At 38.5% G+C, this 23,203-nt stretch overlaps 1 protein-coding gene across 1 annotated transcript in view; it reads left to right on the top strand.

Moving 5' to 3' along the window:
• The first annotated feature begins 5,422 nt into the window (after positions 1–5,422).
• LOC117594854 (NACHT, LRR and PYD domains-containing protein 3-like) overlaps positions 5,423–23,203 on the top strand; it is a 29,824-nt gene continuing 12,043 nt past the window's right edge. The window contains exons 1-7 of the mRNA XM_034294078.1: positions 5,423–5,508; positions 10,593–10,849; positions 10,968–11,020; positions 14,011–14,259; positions 16,580–16,639; positions 18,649–20,533; positions 21,955–22,131. Coding sequence (XP_034149969.1) covers positions 10,617–10,849; positions 10,968–11,020; positions 14,011–14,259; positions 16,580–16,639; positions 18,649–20,533; positions 21,955–22,131 — 2,657 coding nt within the window. The 5' untranslated portion in view covers positions 5,423–5,508; positions 10,593–10,616. The remainder of the gene's footprint in view (positions 5,509–10,592; positions 10,850–10,967; positions 11,021–14,010; positions 14,260–16,579; positions 16,640–18,648; positions 20,534–21,954; positions 22,132–23,203) is intronic.

Raw genomic sequence — 23,203 nt, 5'->3', positions numbered from 1 at the left:
TGCATGTTGTTGCTCTGTAAGCTGAGGATTGTAATTCTGGCGATGGGTGCAGCCTTAACTTAAAAAACAGGGACAGAATTATTTTTAACAGCCTATGGTGGTGGATGTCTATCCCAACACAAACATCCTCTGAACCGATCCTTTTTCAGACAATGTAAACAACCTCAAGCAGTTTGATGGGCTGTGATCGTCTGGTACTGCCTGATGACTGCCGAATGACCCACTCTGCTGCCCTGACGACACTCACGGTTCCCTCTGATGGAATCACCAGACCTCCATTGTTTTTTAAATTCAGCAGGTGGTAGCTCCTTGATGGCAGATGCAGCATGTCACCAGGCTGGCACGGCAGACATCACACGAAAGCTTCTTCAGAGCCTGTCGCACAACAAATCCTGAAATTTTAGTTAGTAATATCATAACTAATAACAGTAATCATTAATAAGCATGGGGAAATTAAGGGAACACTTCCCTTTTTGGACAATCGTGAGATAGTTTTTCCCCAGATTGTGACTATTGGCACTTTTGGTTATAGGGAAAAATCGACTTTCAGTTAACCTTCACCTGAAATGTTCATGAGAGCGTTGTCCACAAGACCATCGAAGTGGACGGGAAGGTAGCTGTGATTATGTACTAGGGCAGGAATGTCAGCAAACGGGGATGGAAGCTCTTCTCCTCCTGCTGCAGAGGACACATCTACAGCTGACAGGCTTGTAGAGGTGTCGATGACAGCTGGTAGGGACTCTGTGTCATCCTGTGCCGTCACATTGCCTCTGCATGGTTTAACAACCCCACACTGGGCCATCAGCTTTACCTCCTAAAGATGTACTTGAACTGGCTGGCATTAGGGTTGTTATTCGTTTAAGGAAAAAAAAAGATATACAAGAATAGTACACAGATATTCAATACATACATACATTCAATACATATTCAATATGGCTGCGCCATACCGGGCGACGTCACGGTACTCATAATGTTGTTCTTCATTAAGGGGGGTTTGAACCGCTCTTAGTCTGACCCGTCGCCTAAGACCTGTTTGCCTTGGGAGACTCTACCAGGGGCATATAGCCCCAGACAACATAGCTCCTAGGGTCACTCGGGTACTCAAACCCCTCCACCACGTTAAGGTGGCAGTTCTTGGAGGGGCACGATTTAGACGTTTTTAGAAAAGAAAAGCTGCAATTTCAACATTTTCAAGCATTCAGAATTATAGCCACGTTAATAACGTTTGTAAGAAACCAAGCTGTTTGTAAATCCATCAAGGTTTCAGCGAGATAAGAGTATTTGTGTTAGTGCTGATCACTCACCTTATATTAGGTACCACAGAGCCCGACAGGAAGCCTGCCTGTGACAAGATGGCCACCGCCTTGAGACGTCTAGCCTTTAAATAAGATGTCTATGGTTTTCACGGTGTCTTACGAAGAATGTGGAAATAAATAATCAAAAGACATCTGTATGATGCATAGTTTTATTTAATTGGACCAGTGGATGGGTCTCATTTATGATGAGCTCATGACTCCCAAAAAAATGGAAAGAGCAGGTTAAAGCTGCACGCACCAATCTTAAAGATGAGTGCTCTGATGAAGACTTGGGTGAAATGATGGATGTTGTGGAAGGGCTAGAGAAACAAGTGAAAGATGCATATGTGAATGTATGATCTCAATCCGCACCTTCTACTGAGATTAGAAGGAAGGTGGATTCCTGCGCAGCGGTATCAAGAGACTTGATGGAGCTAATGAAAGTATGAAAGTAGTCATCACTCAAACCGTTCTTCACAGTCATCAGAACAGCATAGCATAACAGCCAAAAGGGCAGAGTGGGCAGCGCAGCTGGCCGCAAAGAAGGTTGAAATAAACATGGAGGAGGCATTTGCTGCACAAAAGCAAGAACTTAAAAGACTGGAAAATCAGCGAGATCTTGATGTGATAGCTGCTAAACTTAGGGCATACTCTGAAGCTGACAATTCTGAGTGGAGAATTGGCAGGGTATTAGATGTTTGTGAAGATGGGTTGGTGTGGAAAGTTACAGTACAAATGGGACATAGAAAGCTCAGGAAAAAGGGTCGAAGATTTACTAGTTCATCCATTCTTGAACGACCTATTTATAAGTTAGTTGTACTTGTGGAAAACACCTACAATGTGTTGTACTGGAACTAATATTTAAGAACCTACAAGTAAGGAGAGTTTCAAATGGCAGTGTTGAACTAAGAGGTATAAAATGCCAGTTTTTTTATTTCTGGAAATTACTAGATTTATTCAAATGTTCCCATAAATATCATAAATCATAGTAATTTGATGGGAGTGTAACTGTCTGAAGGACAGTGTTTCTGAGATTTCATGCTTATATATATTTCTATATTTTGATAATTTCATTAGTGTTTAAATTCATACAGTAATTAAAAAACATTAAAATAGTGTAATAAGAGTTTAGAAAGGGGTGTTTAATATAAAATCTAAAAAAACCTTTTTAAAGGTTGTGGTTCTATATTACAAATGCCGTTTTTTATGTTGAGGTCAAAGGTGAAAGTAACAAAGCTTAGGGAAGGCCAAACCTGTTGCATTGTGGGTAAAAGGAATGCTGAGAGAGCCAACGTGGCTGCAGAGAAAACATTTACGTCCTCAAAAAAAATATTTTGCATGGTCCAAGAGGCGCACACTGTTATTGTGCTTTTGTATTTCAGCCTTATCATGTTTGTTGTAATTTCTTTTGTAGATATACTGATTGTATAAGTTGTTGAACTGTTGTAAGCAATGAAGCAAAATAAGTCTTAAGAGAGCAGACTGTCTTAAGAGAGCAGACTGAGCCTGTCTGCCTTTGAGAAACAGGAAACAGGTTAACGACACACACACACATAGTCTGGAACAGGGCTGAATAGACACAAGACAGAAACCACAAAGGGCAAGAGGATGCTTGTGCTGCATTTATACATATACGGTATAGAACATAAATTGGACCAATGGCACACTTTTTAGGTGTATTAGAAGCAGGGCCGTTTGAAGGAATTTGGGGGCCCCAAGCAAAATGGACATGGAGGCCCCCCCACACGCACCCAAAGCCTACAGGAACCACAGCATAGCCATACAGTTTAAGTTCACCCACATTTATTTATAAAAAAGGTTTACAGTGCAAAAACTGCTGTTGCATATACTGTGCATAAATAAAAAAAGTGTACAGTGCAAATACTGATGTAATGTGCTATGTGCATAAGTTTTGAACATTTTGAACAATTGAACATTGCAAAAAAAAAAAAACACCACTGTACAATAAAATCAAATATACATTAAAAAAAGTGCACAATAACTAAATCCAACATAATTTAACACACACAAACATTAAAAATTTCAGTTTTTACAAACGTGCAATTTAAAACTGCTGTTTGCGAGCCTTGTCTTCAGCAAAGGCAATCACAATGTCCTCCATGTCCAAAGACCGGCGAACATCACGCTCAATTGACATAAGTGCCAGTCCTGTGAGCCTTTCTTGGCCCATGGTGGACCTCATGTAATTTTTTATCAGCTTCAAAGCTGAAAAGCTCCTCTCACCAGAGGCCACTGTCACAGGGAGAGTCAGGAGTAGACGCAAAGCAATGCTTAAATTACTGTACAAATCCAGTAACTTCTCACTGTATATGTAATTAAGCATGTCAAATGGTGAAGTGGCTACATGGTCTGGAAAAGTGTAGAGAGATGAATTGATCTCAAGTGCCAATTCATCAGCATCAATGTCATGGAGGGTTTGTTCCAATTTTTTGCACCGTTCATGAAGCTTTCCATTCTTCATTGTCTGCTTCATGTTGTCCTTTGAGAACAGAAAGTCATAAAGGTCATAAACATCCTTCAATCTTGAAAACCTGTCACTTAGGCTTCTGAGGGCTGTGTCAACCATGGGCAGAAAGAAGTCTCTTCTGAAAGTCTCGTCTGGAGTAGACTGAGTTTCCTCTGTACCTTCATATAGAGACTGTCTTTTCTTTTTACGCTGCCTTTTCTCGGGAAGGGTCATTTCCATATTTTGATATTTAGAAGGGATGCAGCTGCTTTCACAACTACCAACGCTTAAAAACTTCCCAAGCTATTGTTTGATGCACAGAATTTATCGTGTGGTTTTCCTAACCCCCATTTGGTAAATAGATTATTTTGGTAAATAGATTATCACGGTGGAATAATAGTTCATTTAATTAGCACTTTCATCAAAACCTATTACAAAACTACAGCAACGTCATGGAATTAAACAGCGATTTTGGAACATATCTGCGTCTTCCTTATCCCATTAAAAAACATATTACAGTATTTAACCATATTCCGTTTGTTCAAAAAAAAGTTAGACTAACTGTTCGTTACAAGCAGCATTTGCAGTCAGGCAGGTAGCTAACATAAACACATTTTTACTAGCCTACCTGCTGCAAAATTATATCATTTGCACAAGACAAGTAGAGCTATTTTATCCAGTGTAAATTATTACTTACCACTATCTTGTTTTTTCTTATCCTCCTCTTCCTTTCTCTTCTTTCGTTTCTGGCTTCAAGAAGCATAAATCCGCTTCATGATGACTGCCGAGGTTTTGTATTTTGCCGGCAGCAGAGATCACGTGGTTGGCTGGCTGCTGTCAGCGACTAGTAGTGAGAGGGGCCCCCTTGAGGGGGATCCCGATAATAACAGTGTCATTGCACTTTACTGCATTGCATTGACTATCAAAGGGGCACAGTTTGTCGTTGCATTTATTCTCAACCAGTCGTTGTCTTGGGGCCCCAGGCCAGCTCGAGGCCCCAAGCAATTGCTTGGTTTGCTTGCCTTGTCGCGACCGGCCTGATTAGAAGTATAAATAATGTTGTTATGACAGTTCATGTTCAGACATTGTGCGGCGACACCTTGTCTCCAAAAGCTTTTGTAATAAACGGAATATGTGGTACGGTAATTGACCTGACTCCTGGTGTTTTATTCTCCTTTCCAACAAACCAACTCGGGGAAGTGTTAGACTTCAACATTTTGCATTAAATGCACTTTCTGTACTGTTGTGGCGCTAACATTGTGTGGAACGTCTAGTTAAGAAATGTGCTAAAGAGACTGCAAAATGACTGAAAGAAGTATATTTGACTCATTGTATTTTGTGTGTTTTCTTTTTGTAGTTTTCACGGGGTCTTACTAAGAATGTGGAAATAAATAATCAAAAGACATCTGTATGATTGGCCTTATTTAATTGGACCAGTGTAATTGCTTAGTCTACTCTTTTTCCCCCAGCAACAGCCTAAATAAGATTTCTTGTTTTCTACTTGCAACTTTCAGTTTCAGCTTATGCTACAGACATTCAACATTTTGACAGCTTATACATTCAGTGTATCCTCAAAGTCGAATTTACCATCACTACTTTCAACAACCATTGTCACGTGACGTGAACACGTCTCAGATTTTTTTTCTAATGCAATGAATGTCGAAAACATCCGAGGGGTATCGACGTGAGTGCCGAGTAGCCCACCACTAACGTAACCTCATTGTGCCGGACATTCTTCTGTTACAGGTAAGGTTTTTCGTTTGTGGATAGGCCTATACATAAATAACTGCTTCGGATTTCTATTAACGAAACTGAATTACATCCGGGATTTCTTGTGGGAAGGGTTTGTGCTCCAACTAAGCGCGACAATTATATTTTTTTCAAAATGTTTACGTTGTTTTGTATGGCATTTGCTTTGTTTATCTTGCAATTATATTTTCATATATCGTACCTGTATCCAACGAGTTTATCATAGTTTAGAATCACTGTTTTTATTTTGTGGTGAGTGCCTGTGGTAAATGGCTTAAATACACTCGCAGATGTCATACCTGGAGGAAAACAGTTTACATGTAGACTAAGGTCTGGGCTTGCTTTGTTGTTATGAGGGCAGGATTCCCAATCATAATGTCGTATGAATGGGTTTTGGCATTATTTTTAATAGGGTTATTTCGGTCATTTTAAGTGTTCTTGTTCCACGACATTTTCCCCTGAAGCAATTAAAAGTGTTTGATACACTAATGAAGAACGTTAGTTTGTTGATGAAAACAGCAAATTATACTCCGAGGGTGTGCCTATAAGTAAACGAATGACTCCAGTTTTATCGTTCATCTGAATAATTGTTTTGTTCATTTGAACGGCTGGCAGCGGACTTCAACCCGACCACTAATACGCTGTCCTCCAGCTCAGTGCTCCGTTCAATAGCTGTAATTTTGCTTTCGCACAGAAACATGTCTTTATAAGGCCGCATTATAAAGACATATAATAAGCACAAATAATTGGACTCACGTACAATACATAATGTAGTTGTTGATTTTTTTATTGTAATGTCAAACACAGATGAGTATGTAATGATATACACCGAGCGTTTAAAGCTGAATAAAGTAACTTTCAAGAACAGGGTGAATTTCCGCATACTTTCCCCAGAAATCTGAGGCATAACTGCTGACTCGGCTGGCTTAAAGTCATACTTTTGTTTAGTCATTTCCATTTCAGTTTTATTTAGATACCTCTCAGATGACACCGGTAAGAAAATTATTAAACTTGATTTATTGATAGTCGGCATTCAAATACATACCGGTTTTCTATCTTTCAAAATAGCAAGCTAGTATATTGTTTTCAAGGTGTGTCACTTGTAAACATCTTTGAAACTTTAATCCCTTAAAATATCATTAATATTGCCGTAAACAATCCCCGAAATCATACAAAATAGCTTTATATGAATGAATAGGTCCTTAATTAATTCCTTAAATTATCCATTCATTTCAAAAGTCTTATTTAGACCACTGAAAATGCCTTAATTTAAATTTTACGGTGGAACCCTTAATAGTAAAAAAAGGACATTTCAAGGGATGCATTTGTAACTTAAATTATCCATTCATTTCAAAAGTCTTATTCATACCATGAATAAGTATGACTGCTCTACCATTAACATTCTTTAGTTTGACCCTTTTTTTTATTTTGGGAATGATTATTAGTCTATAAATACATTTTTCATGAATTCTGTTCAATAGCTCGGCTCCAATAAAACTTGAATGGATATAATCAACCGATAGGCTATAGCTTCAGGGAGACCTGCGCAAAGTTGCTCAAGGGTAATGTAAATATTGTTTGGTTTCAATGGTTTCTGCGCAGCTTCTTTTCCTGCCATGTCTTCTTTCATGTTTCCGATTGAAATAGGGTCCTTACGCGCATTTGCACACTGCTATATTTTTCGGTAACATAACTGCATAGTAACGTCAATATCAGTCGTACATGTGCAATTTGTTTCCCTCTGGTGGTTACCATTCCTCTGTTTCTCCACTGTGCAGCAAAAACGTGTAGTACATTGTAGGCATAAGCACTGTCCGTGTAGCTATATATTAACATTTTTGTTCTGTCCTAATTTACATGCTTCTGTAAGGGCTATTAGTTACGCTTGTTGGGCGGAATAATGTGGCGGTAATTCTTCGGCTAATAATGTCCCTTCTTGTATAACCACAGCAAACCCTGTTGCATTTGTTGCATCCAAGTTTTTCTTACAAGATCCATCTACAAACATGTGATGTCCAAAATCCTTTAAGGCTATATCTTTCAGATCTGGCCTCGCCATCACCCGGGTTTCGGTGTCGGAAATGCAATCATGTAGCTCTCTGTCCTCTGCAATAGGTGGGAGAGTGGCTGGGTTTAACGTAGTACATCGCTCAATAGTAATATTAGGTGGCGCTACTAGAGTAGCCATACAGGACATGTGCCTTGCCGGTGACTTGTACGACCGTTTTTGATCTAGTAAGAGTAAGGAAACGGCATCGGTACTCTCAGTATCAGGGGTCGTATAGGATAAGCGTAGCTGAGCTCTGTACCGCCATGGAGGCGGCAACCACCGCTTGTAAACATGTCTGCTTAGCTTCAGCCACGGGATCTAGTTTGGCCGAATAATATGCAACAGGTGTTTTGAGCTGGCATATGCAAATAATAGTTGAGGAAATTGTCCTGGTGCTGTGTATGTATTGTTTAAATTCATCATGTGTTATTTTCTTTATTGTTATCTGCAGTTGTCTCTGTACAGCACATTGGTCTACGGAAGTAGTGTTTATTTGTGCTTTATAAATAAAATAAATGAAAATGAAATGAAATGAAAAATGAAAATGGTGTCATCTTCCCCCCATGATCTTGAACTACCACGGAGGTCATATGACCTATCCGGTTGTCCACAGTTTATATGAAAGATCTTTCATAGTCTGGAAAGGCTAAGACAAACACAGAAAAAAAAACTTCTTTAGTTGTATAAATTGGTCTTCACCCTCCGGGGTCCATTTTATGTTCTCCATGGGAGTCATGAGCTCATCATAAATGAGACCCATCCATTTTATGTTCTCCTTGGGAGTCATGGGCTCATCATAAATGAGACCCATCCATTTTATGTTCTCCTTGGGAGTCATGGGCTCATCATAAATGAGTCCCATCCATTTTATTTTCTCCATGGGAGTCTTGGGCTCATCATAAATGAGACCCATCCATTTTATGTTCTCCATGGGAGTCATGGGCTCATCATAAATGAGACCCATCCATTTTATTTTCTCCATGGTAGTCATGGGCTCATCATAAATGGACCCATCAAAACTCTTGTATGTTCAGAACAGTGTGGAATCCACTGTCTGCAATAATTAGTCATCCCCAAGAATTGCATGTGACAGGTTTGGGTGACAGGTTTGGGTGCCTGAAGTATGGCCGTTGTCAATCAATCTTGATAATTCTTGTTCCATTCCTCTGAGGCATGCATATTTTAGTTGCTGATAATATGATTAATTCCCTCCACCCCCCTGGGGTTTAATTAATCCACTGTTTGCATCGAACACCCTCTTTAGTCGATCCAAATAGTGGATGACTGTCTCGCCATCCTTTTGCGTACATTCTGAGGTCTTGTTATAATCTTGATGGATTTGATTACTGAGATTTCTGTGGAGTATTTGGGCTTCAAGTGTCTCTTTGAGAAAAAGACACACCCTGTCTGACACGTTCAGAGAGGTTTCAGTGAAAGAGTAGGACAAACTCAGGGTTAGTTGAATAAAACCTGCTAGAGAGCAGGTTAGCTTCTCGGAGTATGGTGCCTTAGTAATTGACTCAGAGAAACGCTGAACTGGCTCTTTGAAACTGCAAACCCAGAGTTTCCATCAACTCTGAGTCAACTAAATCTAGGTTTTCACAAAAAATCCCCTGAAAATTGATCTGTTCCCGTCAATTCCCCGTTCTACCTTCCTCTGCATATTTTCCAGATAATTCATTCTGTCCTCGCCCTTCTGTTGTGCACGCCCACTCATAACATTGACTATTGTTCCTGTACACCTGTATCATGTTAATTGTTATTAAGCCTGTGTACCATTACCCCTGATTTCCATGTGTCCTTTGCGAAGCATTGTATAGTTCATCGTGCATGCTGATACTTGTTTGTTCACTGTGCATGCTGATACTTTTTTGTTTACCGTGCATGCTGATGCTTTTTTGTTTACCGTGCATGCTGATACTTTTTTGTTTACCGTGCATGCTGATACTTATTTGTTTACTGTGCATGCTGATACTTTTTTGTTTACCGTGCATGCTGATACTTGTTCTCTGGTTGGCATATCTGTTATCAATTCTAGCATGGTTTTCCGACGTCGTTGTCTCTGCCCATTCCTAGTCTGTACTTCTGCCCTGTGATCAGCTCTGGTGCGTTTTTGCCTTGCCTGCTCCTTTTGTACCTCTGCCTAAAAAACCTGCGCGCCGCACTCGGGTCAACTCCTGACTCCTGTGATTTCGTAACAAGTGTGTTCATATTTGGGGGAGGGGTACTATGTGGAATTGGTAGTGTATCATCGAATTAGTGGTTATGTTCTGCGCTATTGGGGAGAGTATTTGTATTTTTTTGGTGTTCTTTTTAGATTTTACCCCCTTTTTCCTCAAATTCCACTATACGACCTTGTGCCACCACTACAACAGTCCTGCGGAGTCGGGAGAGTCCGAAACCTGTCCAATCAGGCGATCTGCTTCTTTACCCCCCTCCCTTAACCCGGAAGTCAATGTGAACTGACACGTCTGAGGATACATTCGTTCACATTGCCTTATCCATGGCAGGGGGAGTCTTTGTATTGGGGGTGTTTAATTATATTAATGGTTTTGTTTTTGCGTTACTGGGGGGAGTATTTGTTTTGGGGGTGTGTAAGTGGATCAGTGGTTGTGTTTTGCACTTCCGGGCCACCGTACATTTGCCTTGAACACCATACATATATCATCACAACAGACTATATAAATTGTTGAACCTTCCTCAAAGTACACAGTGCAGTCAGATTATTATACTTTTTCTCTCTAACTACCATCAAGCAAAACCATTTGCATGTTTCCCTCACCATGTTCATTATATACCCCAAAATTGTCGAGCAACGAAGCCACTGAGGGACAATATAACCTAACCAGTCTGGCTTGGTAGTCTACATGGGTGTGAACAGATTTCCATAACAAATTTCACATGTTGCTTGCTAACTTATTGTAACTATGAAATGCTGTGCATTTTCTTAATATTTGGATGTCTGTTCTACATTAGTACGTAGATGACTCTTCTAAAATAAAAATGTGATTTGATGTGTTCACTCCAATAGACAAGACTGTAATGGGAGAAAACGATGGGGAGCTTCCTATCCAAAAGGAACATAGAGAAGAAAAACAAATCTAATGTCTCCAGTAGAAGAACCCGATGGAGGAGAAAGGAGGGGGACAGTGAAGAAAAGAGAACAGATGAAGACAGTGGCAGGAGAAAATGTGGGGACAGCAAAGGAAAAATTAAAAAGGTGGACAGTGAAGGGAGGAGAGTAATGGGTGACAATGTAAAGAGTGGAACAACATATTTTGACCAAAGGTTAGAAAGATGTTAAAATATCTATGTTGCACCATCAGTTTGGAGACACAGGAGGCAATGTTACCAGAGCTCACATATTGTGTAATGTGTGTTTTAATGTTGTTGTTTATTTTCCCAGATCCACCTTATCTTGTGCTTTCTCTGAGACAGAGAAGATATTAAAGGAAACAGGTAAGTAAAGCTGCTGAGGTGAAAGGCAAAATTATGTTAACTGTTGTACACCAAAATCCATTATAGTTTTTAGCTATAACACACACCAAAAATGTTGAGGCTGACTATCAGATAAAAAATGTAAGATACAACAAAAGAAAATCTCAGACTGTGTTTCAGCAAGTGATTTATAAAGTAAAACACGAATGCTTGATATTTGGTTGTCTTTTAGAACACATGAGTTGGTAAAAGAAAAATAAATGTAAAGAAGAAAAAAAAAATATTGAAAAAGTAATCATGTCTGTCATGTCAGCATAGAAAATATATTGTGCAAGCAACTTCTATGTTGCTGCTGGATAATGGTGATATAATATACACTGCTCAAAAATTAAGGGAACACATTATCATCACAGTATAACACCAAGTCAATTAAACTTCAGGGATATCAATCTGTCCAGTTAGGAAGCATAAGCGATTGTGAATCAATGTCACCTGTTTTGGTGCAAATGACAGTGACCGCTGCACTGAAGAGGCAACAGCAAGACTGATTTTGCAGGTGGTGGCCACAGACAATTGCTCTCTCCTTATCCATCCTGACTGATTATTCTCTAGTTTGGCATTTTTCTAGTGTCCTTGTCACTACTGGTAGCATGAAGCGGTGCCTGCAGCCCATTTAGGTTGTACACCTAGTCCAGCTCCTCCAGGATGACACATCCATACGTACCACCACAAGAAGGTTAGCGGTGTCTCCCAGTAGTCTCAAGAGCATGGAGGAGATACCAGGAGACGGGCATCAACCCAGCAGCAGGACCGGTATCTGCTCCTTTGTGTGAGGAGGAACAGGAGGAGCACTGCTAGAGCCCTACAAAATGACCTCCAGCGGACTATTGGTGTGCATGTTTCTGACCGAACTGTCAGAAACAGATTCCATGAGGGCCTGACGTCCTCTAGTGGGACCTGTGCTCACAGCCCAGCACTGTGCAGCTCGATTGACATTCTCCAGAGAACACCAGAATTGACAGGTCCACCTTTGGTGCCCCGTTCTCTTCAGAGACTGTCGAGTTTGAAAGATCTACCTTAGAGAGTTTGTTTTAGTTCCTCTGTATTTATTTTTTGTTATCTGTCAAAAGATAACTAATATGATCAGCATGCACACAGTCCACAGACTCAAGAATTTGTATAGTTGCACACCTGAACAAGTCCAGGTTTCTCTAGCACTTTATGTTGTTGGTCGCACTGACCATCTTCTCTGCCTGTCTCATTCCATTCAAAACACCTAATAATGACAAAATTATTCAACACTGTTGTTAACTTGCGAAAGTTGCACTGTTCAGCTCACATGTACATTTCCTTCCTAGTTCAGTGTTGTACATGCTGTTGCTTCTTCATTTGGCTGAAGATTTTTGGGATTCATGACATATACTTACTTGGAATTGATCTAAAACGGGTCAAAATCCAGTTCCATCCGTTTTGGCATCTCAATAAAGATGCATGTTGAATACTTTTGACACATTAAAGGGGCGCTGTGTAGAATCCTGCCTCTAAAAACGCGACTTATCTCCTCCTCGTCTTCTCTTATTGAACGAGACCAGTATAGTATAAGCTAGTCCAGGGTGGTTTACGGTGGGAAGGATAGTACTGTGCGTGTCTAAAGCGAGAATAAGGAGATTACAATACAAACTGGTAGACGAACTGCCTAGAAAGTTTTATGAGGAATATCAGTCACTCTGATTCATTTTGTAGAAATGTCGGTTATACTGTAACCAGGCTTTTTTGTGGCATTGGCGCAGTAAAGGCTTCTTTCTGGCAACTCGACCATGCAGCTCATTTTTGTTCAAGTATCGTCGTATTTTGCTCCTTGAAACAACCACACCGTCTTTTTCCAGAGCAGCCTGTATTTCTCCTGAGGTTACCTGTGGGTTTTTTCTTTGTATCCCGGACAATTCTTCTGGCAGTTTTGGCTGAACTTGTTCTTGGTCTACCTGACCTTGGCTTGGTATCAAGAGAACCCTGAATGTTCCACTTCTTAATAAGTGACTGAAGAGTACTGACTGGCTTTTCCAAGGCTTTGGATATCTTTATATTGTTTTCCATCTTTATAAAGTTCCCTCACCTTGTTATGCCTGTCTTTTGACAGTTCCTTTTCTCCCCATGGCTCAGTATCTAGCCTGCTCAGTGCATCCACATGAGACCTAACAACCCCTTTGACTATTTATACACATACACTAATTGTAATTTAAAAAGCCACTGGTTTGGGAAATTCATCTTTATTTGCCATTTTCACCTGTGTGAGTCACCTTGTGTGTCTGTAACAAGGCCAAACATTAAAGGGTATGTCAACTTTTGACCAGGGCCATTTGGGTGATTTCTGTTATCATTATTATGATTTAAAAAGGAGCCAAAAAACTATGTAATAATAAATGGCTTCATATGATCACTATCCTTAAATAATAGACATATACTTTCAAAATGACAACATTTCAAAATGTTTGCTAGAGTATGCAAACTTATAAGCCCAACTGTAACAATAATTTCAGTAGCTGTTGCAAAATATTTTTTCACTCCATGAATGGATTACATTAGATTTTTTTTTGTGTGTTTAATGTTTGTGTAGCTAAGATGAATTAATCAGTCAATGTACATGCAAAAAAAAGGATAACAAAATAACAAAACAATAACAAAAATATCAAGCTAAAGCAAAGCATGCTGGGAACATTTTCATTTTAAACTTGGAGTAAAAGTCAGTATCACAAACATTTTAAGTCATTAGGAACATTTCACTAACTTTGAGTTACACTTAATTAACACTTGAGTAAAAAATACCTTAGTGTTTACAGCATAGTGAAAGTTGTTTTTCAGAATTTTTTTTACGCTACTGATACATTGCAATTCATGACCCCATTTAACATTGATGGAAAAAGTGGTATGGAAAATTGAATGAAAAATATGCATGTTTATGTAAGGTGTGTGCATGTGTTAATGCATAATCATCTGTCTCTTCTTTAATCTAGATGCTGATTTTGTGGACAGGAACAGGAACAATCTAATTCAAAATGTTATCACGGTGATGCCCATTGCAGATGACCTGCTCTCTATGGGTATGATCCACAAAGAGATCTACTCAAACATCCAAGCTCTCCAGACCACTCAGGACAAGATGAGGATGCTGTACAAGGTTTTAGAATCTGGGGGAGTTAAAGTCAAATCAGAGTTCTACAGGATCCTACAGGAGAAAGAGTCTTTTTTGGTCCAGAAACTGAGTAAGTCAGCTCTCACTCATCCATTCACTCACTCAATCAAATTAGAGTAGCTTCCAATAGAAATCAATGACCACTACAGTCGCTGAAATAAGAACTAAAGTACTTCACCATTTGTTCTCACCTGTGGATCATTGTAGTTGCTAATAGATTGTATCGATATGAAAAAAAACTGTTGTAGGATTTGTCCAGCTGTGAATCTGAAGTACAGTTTTGACCAAAGAGCATAGAAATAAACAACATTAGGTAAAGGATAAAAGAGCCAAGTGTTTAAATATTACAGGATGTACTCAACACAATAAAAAAAACAAAATATTAAATTGAGTAGTAAACATTTATTCTGCCAAACATGACATCCTAAATAATATTTAAAATAAAACAGAGCAGAGGGGTGTCTTGTGAAATTATGTGGTTTTTACTTTACCTGAGTCTCTATTGATGCCTTTTACCTGTTCCTGTTTCCTTGTGGTATAAATATAAGATTCCATGCATGTAAAATCCCTTTCTAATTCCTCACCATGGGTAAAACCAAAGAGTTGTCAGCTGGAAGAAGACAGATAGTTGTTGACTTACACAGATCAGATAAAGGATATATTAATGGGCAATAATCAAAAAGTCTAAAAAGTCTGGAACAGTTGCAAATTTGCCAAGAAGAGGACCCATGTGCATATTGCCCCCCCACACACAGTGAAAAAGAAAGTGAGGAATGCAAGGAATTGTCCAAGGATCAAAGCTTCAGGTCTGCACAGTCTTTTGGAATCTTGGGGCTATCAAGTCTCATAATCAACTGTTAGATGCCACCTCCATGTCAACAAGCTCTTTGGAAGTCTAAAACGGCCAGTGGCAAAAATCATACAGTTCACAGATGCTATTTGTGGTGAAGGTAAACCTAATAAGAAACGTAAATATTCAAACTTGGTGTGATGTTAATGCGTGACACAATTATTGAGACGCTATACCGACACTTGGCCAATGTATAGCTCCCTGGCTTAATGGTTAAAGACACACCCTCTCATGTAGGAGACCCAGGTTTGAATCCAGTGAAGGTAAAAACATTCATCACTTCTAATCGCGGAAAACCAAGGGTATGAATTGAAGATGGCTGTCAACAGGGCCTTACCTAAGACTATCAAGGATCTTGAAATATACTGCATGGAAGAGTGGCCAAATACCGTTCCAGAACTGGTTGACAACCTTATCAGACTACAGGAAGAGGTTCAGTGCTGTTTTCCACTCTAGGGGAGGCTTCACAAACAAATTATTGTAGAGGTGCCAATTCTTTAATAACCTATGTTTCAGAAACAATTATTCAATTAAATGCTTTGTTTGAGAAATGATAGTGTTGAAATTAAAGAATACCACTGCCCCTTAAGTTTTAAGCAATATTATGACAAATGTTTGGTGTTGTTTATTTGCATTCACTTTTGCATAAAGAAATTGAAGTATCTGTATATATGTGTATGTATAGATAGGGGTGTAACTGTACGCAAAAGTCACAGTTCGGTGCGTACCGAAAATGTTAAGTCCCGGTTCAGTACGATGGAAAAACACATTTACAAAACATAACATTTCATTTAATTTATTATAAAGTTATTAACTTTGACAGTCGCCCCTATAGTTAAAACTGCACTAGGTAGAATTCTTTCAGTAAAAACAAAATTATTGCAGCATTTCACATATTACTCACTGGTCAGAAAGCGGTTCCGCACCAATGCCCAACAGAGAATGAAGTTCTGAATGATAATATGAAATAAGAATTTTCTGTTACAAAAAAAAGTGGTAACTCCGAGTTCAATGTTATTGTTAGTGTTGATAATGTTAGTTCAGTGATCCTGAATAGCTGGAACAGAAACTAGCTGCAGGCTCCAAAAATTATATATTGACATTTCACTGACACTGAACTGTCTGTGTTGCTAAACAACTGTTAGAGGGCCTCATTAGCTTATACAACATGTTTAGAGGGGACAAAACCTGATATTTTTTACTGAACAAATCCTACCATGTGCAGCTTTAACTGGAAAGCCATAATCTTACCAAATGGGAGATCTGAAGGATACGGGATGATCCTCAAGCTCTGGCTTGTCGTTTGTGTTCGCCATATTTATTCACGAAGCTGCGTTACATGTGCTTGGCTACTACAGATTCTAAGTTACGTCTCCAAGAGTTTAGAATGTTCGTTTCACACGCCAAATGTAATGTGTGTGGTTAAAACTAGACTATATTCATTTGGATCTTATTGCGGACCGAACTGAACAACCTGTACTGAACAGTACGGATATGTGTACCGTTACACCACTAATGGATGATGTTACATTTGTTACAGATGGGGCAGCTTGTAAAGACATTTTTGATGGACAAACTAATAACACTGGGCTGAGGAAAGGTATTTCTGGCTAACATCAGACAATATGTAGTGTACACAAATGCACACAAAATAAACATGCACTATACATATTTTATTAATATACACTACTGTTCAAAAGTTTGGGGTCACTTAGAAATGTCCTTGTGTTTTCGAAAGAAAAGCAGATTTCTTGCCCATTAAAATAACTTCAGATGGAAAGGGAATTTTAGTGTAGACACTGACCACAGTCTTAAACATAGACATTTCGAAGTGATCCCAAACTTTTGAAAGGTAGTGTATATGTATTTATTTTGGTATTTTTGTGTATATATATATATAAAAACGGCCAGTTTTTATATATATATATATATATATATATATATATATATATATATATATATATATATATATATATACTGTGTGTGTGTGTGTGTGTATGTATATATATATATATATATATATATATATATATATATATATATATATATATATATATATATATATATATATATATATATATATATATATATACATATACATACACACACACACACACACAGTGGGGAGAACAAATATTTGATACACTGCCGATTTTGCAGGTTTTCCTACTTACAAAGCATGTTAGAGGTCTGTAATTTTTATCATGGGTACACTTCAACTGTCAGAGATGGAATCTACAAACCCGATTCCAAAAAAGTTGGGACACTGTACAATTGTGAATAAAAACTGAATGCAATGATATGGAAGTTTCAAATTTCAATATTTTTTTTCAGAATACAACATAGATGACATATCAAATGTTTAAACTGAGAAAATGTATCACTTTAAGGGAAAAATAAGATGGCATCAACACATCTCAAAAAAGGCCATGTTTACCACTGTGTGGCATCCCCTCTTCTTTTTATAACAGACTGCAAACGTCTGGGGACTGAGGAGACAAGTTGCTCAAGTTTCTGAAGAGGAATGTTGTCCCATTCTTGTCTAATACAGGCTTCTAGTTGCTCAACTGTCTTAGGTCTTCTTTGTAGCACCTTCCTCTTTATGATGCGCCAAATGTTTTCTCTGGGTGAAAGATCTGGATTGCAGGCTGGCCATTTCAGTACCCGGATCCTTCTTCTATGCAGCCATGACATTGTACTTGATTCAGTATGTGGTCTGGCATTGTCATGTTGGAAAATGCAAGGTCTTCCCTGAAAGAGAAGACGTCTGAATGGGAGCATATGTTGTTCTAGGACTTGGATATAACTGTCAGCATTGATGGTGCCTTTCCAGATGTGTAGGCTGCCCATGCCACAGGCACTCATGCAACCCCATACCATTTATGGTCATACTTTTCAGTTGGCCAACATTTCTAAAAATCATTTTTTTGTATTGGTCTTAAGTAATATTCTTAAGTAATATTCAAATTTTCAAAGATACTGAATTTGGGATTTTCATTAGTTGTCATTTATAATCATCACAATTAAAAGAAATAAACACTTGAAATATATCCGTCTGTGTGGAATGAATGTATTATTATACAAGTTTCACTTTTTGAATGGAATTACTGAAATAAATCAACTTTTTGATGATATTCAAATTTTATGATCAGCACCATTTTTTTGGTTTTATATTCCGGTTCTCTCAGTTGAAGTGTACCTATGATAATAATTACAGACCTCTACATGCTTTGTAAGTAGGAAAACCTCCAAATCGGCAGTGTATCAAATACTTGTTCTCCCCACTGTGTGAATGTGTGTCTGTGTGTATGTATTGTGTCTGTGTGTGTATACATACACATACATATATATATATATATATAGATATATATATAGATATATATATATATGTGTGTGTGTGTGTGTGTGTGTGTGTGTGTGTATGCATGAATGTATGTATGTATGTATGTATGTATGTATGTATGTATGTATGTATTTATATGTATGTATATGTATATATGTATATACATATGTGTATATATGTGTATATTTATGTCTATATATGTATATATATGTGTGTGTGTATAATATGTATTAGTATTAACTTACACAATGTGTTGTTCTTTTCAGTGGATTCCATCAAACAAAGAGTTCAATATAGACTTAAGGCAAGTCTGAAGCAGAAGTTTGGGTATGTGTGTGAAGGCACTGCAGATAAAAAAGCTCGACTTGATGGAATTTACACACAACTCTACATCACCCAGGGAGAGAGTGAAGAGGTTAATAAAGAACATGAGGTTCTGCAGATTGAAAGCATTGAGGAGATGCCCAGGAAAGAAACATCATCAGAGATTTTGATAAATTGCAATGACATTTTCAAACCCGTAGCTGAAGATTTAGATAGGTATTCCTTCTCTTCTGAAGAATCATTACCAGTAGAAGAGCAGAAAGTTTGTAGATCCAACAAAGATGGAATTCATAGAAAAACAGACAAAGTGAAATTGATAAGAACTGTACTGACAAAGGGGATCGCTGGCATTGGAAAAACAGTCTCTGTGCAGAAGTTAATCATTGACTGGGCGGCGGGTAAAGCCAATCAGGATGTGGATTTTATTTGTGTGCTCCCTTTCAGAGAGCTGAATTTGATAAAAGATGATCATTACAGTCTTCAAGGCTTATTGAATTACTTCCACTATGAACTTCAACAAATAGAAGATCCAAACCAATATTTAGACTGTAAAGTAATGTTTATCTTTGATGGTCTGGATGAAAGCAAACTTCCATTGAATTTTCGTCAGAACAAGATGTTGAGTGATCCAACTCAGGAATCCACAGTTGACATATTATTGACAAACTTAATAAAGGGCAATCTGCTTCCTGACTCTCTCATCTGGATTACCTCGCGACCTGCAGCAGCCCATCAGATCCCTCGTGAGTACATCACCAAGATAACAGAAGTACGAGGTTTCAATGACATACAGAAAGAAGAGTACTTTAAAAAGAATGTCCAGGATGAGAATCATGCCAGGAGAATCATCTCACACATTAAGACATCAAGAAGCCTCCAGATCATGTGTCACATACCAGTCTTCTGTTGGATTACTGCCAGGGTTCTTCAGCAAATGTTGAGTGAAGATGAGAATGGAGACATTACAACTTTGACTGAGATGTACTCTCACCTCACACTCATTCAGACAAAACTGAAAACCAAATATGAGGAAGAAGAGAATGATTTCGATATCATTGTAGAACGAAACAAAGACATTATTCTCAAACTGGCAGAACTTGCATTTAAACAGCTGGTGATGGGTAATGTCATATTCTATAAGAAAGACCTGGAGGAGTGTGCCATAGATGTCAGTGAAGCCTCAGTGTACTCTGGGATTTGCACAGAAATCTTGAAAGAAGAGCATGGTTTGTATAAGAGGAAGGTCTACTGCTTTGTTCACCTGAGCTTCCAGGAGTTCCTTGCTGCTCTGTATGTGTTCCACTGCTGTGTGACCAAGAACATCAAGGCCCTGGTGTTTTTCACTGAAGATGTGTCTTCGGAGCTGCCCTTTCATGAGCTGCTGAAGATCATAGTGGATAAAGCCTTGGAGAGTAAGAATGGACACCTGGACCTGTTCCTCCGCTTCCTTGTTGGCATCACACTGGAGTCCAACCAGAGCCTGTTACAAGGCCTACTGCCACAGACAGAGATCAGCTCAGAGACTGTTGATGAAATAAAGAAATACCTCAGGAAGCCGAATGCAGAACAAGTCTCATCTGACAGGTACATCAATCTACTCATCTGCTTGACTGAGATGAAAGATGATTCAGTACATGAGGACATTGACAAGTTCCTGATATCAGGAAATGGATCAGAACAATTGTCACCTACACACTGTTCATCACTGGCCAACGCACTGCTAATGTCAAAGTGCATGCTGGATGAGATAGACTTGGGGAAATACAACACATCGCAACTTGGGCGTAGGAGATTGATGCCAGCTATGAAAAAATGTGGAAAGGCTAAGTATGTACTACATTGTCAAGCTATGAATATTCACAGTGGGTATAGATAGTCACCACCCCCTTTCAACATGTAAACATTTTGTTGCCTTATAGCCTGAAATGAAAGCACATTAAATCAGACTTTTCCTGACTTTATTTACATAAAGTAGCCCCAATAAAGTATTTAAAAAAATAATAATAATTGAAATGATAACAGTAAAATCCCCTATTAGGATAAGTGAGAACTCCCCTGGGTTAATACTTGGTGGAACCACCTTTTGCTTGAATTACAGCCATGAGTCTCTTTGAATTCATCTCTGAAGTACAACTTTGAACAACAATATTTGCCAATTACTCCTTGGTCAGAACTGTTCAAAATTAGTCAGATTGCATGGCGACTGCACTCTTCAAATCATCATGCAGATTTTCAATGGGATTTAGTTTGAGGCCTCTCATGGACATTGACCTTCTTGTCCTTCAGCCACTGTACAGTTGCTTGAAATGTGAACCAACTTTTTCAACTATCTGGCAAAGGGCTCCAGGTTCTCCTAAAAATTCTGTTGGCATTTTTTACAGTCCATTTTCCATTATATCCTGACAACTGCTCCAGTCCCTGCTGATGGCAAACACCCCCGCAACAGGATGGTGCTGCCACCATGCTTTACTGCACAGTGTTCTTTGTGTGGTTAAACAGTAAATAATTGTCTACGTTAAATAATTGTTTCTCCGTCATTATCAATTTAATTTACACATAGCTTTTCTTCACTATCTAGCCAACTAGCCAAATTATGTATCTAATGTAACCTTACTTGACAAGTAGTAAAGTAGCCAACTGTGCATCACTGTTCATACAAACTTCAGCTCTCGCCATCTAATAAATGCACATTTTTATTTTTACTCTGTGCATTATCTGATGCTTGCATTATTTCTGTATATTTTGGTTTCTGGAGTGCTCGGTTAGGCCTACATGAACCCAAACAAAGCTCGTCATTCTTCACCTCACACACCTTCAAGGATGTACACACCTACAAATGTCAGTTATTCCTCTCCAAATGTGCAATTCTAAGGGGGGGGGGGGTGCTCTCGTTTTCAACTAGGCTATGGCAACAAAGCCTATTGTTGCCATAGCAACTTACATGACTTAAAATATCTGCTGCTAACGTCTTGGTGCCAGATATCACAGCACACCTTCAGAGGTCTAGTGGAGTCCATGACTCGACTGGTCAGGACTCTTTTGGAGGCAAAATGGGGACCTACACAAAATGAGGCAGGTGGTCATAATGTTATGGCTGATCAGTGCAGTTACTAATTATTAGTAGCTACCTTGCATTATATAATATATTATTTACCATGTTACAAATGTGGTTCTGGAGAAGCATGATAAAACAAAATTACAGTATTGTGTGTTTTCATTTTTTACACTCCTTTTCTTTGTATCTACAGACTGATTGGATATAAACTGTCTATGGAGGACTATGAATTACTGGCCTCCATTCTCCAATCTTCTGACTCACATATGACAAAGTTGTACCTCAGGCCAAGTAACCTGTGTGAAGACCAAGATCTGAGCATTGTCTTTGCAGCACTGAAGCATCCACTCTGTAAACTGGAGTCCCTGAGGTCAGTAGTATTTTCTCTCTCTCTCTCTGTATGTTTGTGTGTGTGAGAGCGAGAGACAGAGACACTGGGTACTTCCTTAATGGGTTAGAATCTGAAAGGAAAGACTCTGTATATTACTGTTATGTGTCTCTGGTCTGCACTACATCAGGTAACATTTTATTTGTCAGATTTTGTTTACTTCTTACGGATCCATTTCCAAATTTTTGTTTCGGGAAATAGAATACATTTGATAAAATACAGAATTAAGGATAAAAGATGTTAACACAGAATTTACATTCTACATAAAGAAAACTAATAAATATTTAAAATGTGCCTCAAACATAATGGATTTCCCCCCCTACTAGAACCTGTGGGATGACACGCCCCCTCATGAACTGAAATATGTTTAGGGGTGTAAAAACTGATTTTGATGTTTTGGATAGTTTAACAGAAGTGCAGATAAACTACGCTCCAACTGATGCTTGACAAGTATTTATTGGCCTCCTTTCTACCAACCAACACTGTGAAAAACTGAAATAAAATGCAGATTGCATTTTTATAAACCCAAACATATTATCAGTACGAAATGAGTCTCTGTTGTCTAATCTCTTCGTGAAGTCCCTTTAGTATTGATGTAGATTTAGTTAGCCATGTAGTCTATTTCCTAAAGATAACGTCAATATTCTCTTGAAACATTAATCCCCATTAGCTTATGAAACAACAAATGAATAATACAAGCATAGAATTTATAGCAACAATCACATACTGTGTGCGCCTTCTGAACAGACATTTTTGGAGTCGTTAAAATATTTTTAGCTTTGCACTTATTCGCTTCACAACCACCTTACTCCACGTATAGCTTCAGAATGTTTGAGCAAGGTTATTCTGATTAGTTTGCTTGATCAAATGACTACACTATGTTAAGTATTCAACAGAATTGACAACTTTAAACAGCAGGTGTCTTTATTGCCCAAGACATTGAGAAATCCACGATAACATTTGCAATATGATTACACAACAACACCTGCATATTTTCTGCGACAGCTACATTGACTTTGTTGTCCTTAAGCCATTTGGCCACAAACTTTGGAAG

The sequence above is a fragment of the Esox lucius genome, chromosome 9, assembly GCF_011004845.1.
Source record: "Esox lucius isolate fEsoLuc1 chromosome 9, fEsoLuc1.pri, whole genome shotgun sequence".
In the NCBI taxonomy this organism is placed as follows: domain Eukaryota; kingdom Metazoa; phylum Chordata; class Actinopteri; order Esociformes; family Esocidae; genus Esox; species Esox lucius.
Note: the sequence above shows the minus strand (reverse complement) of the source record. Positions and strands in the feature narration are given on the sequence as shown.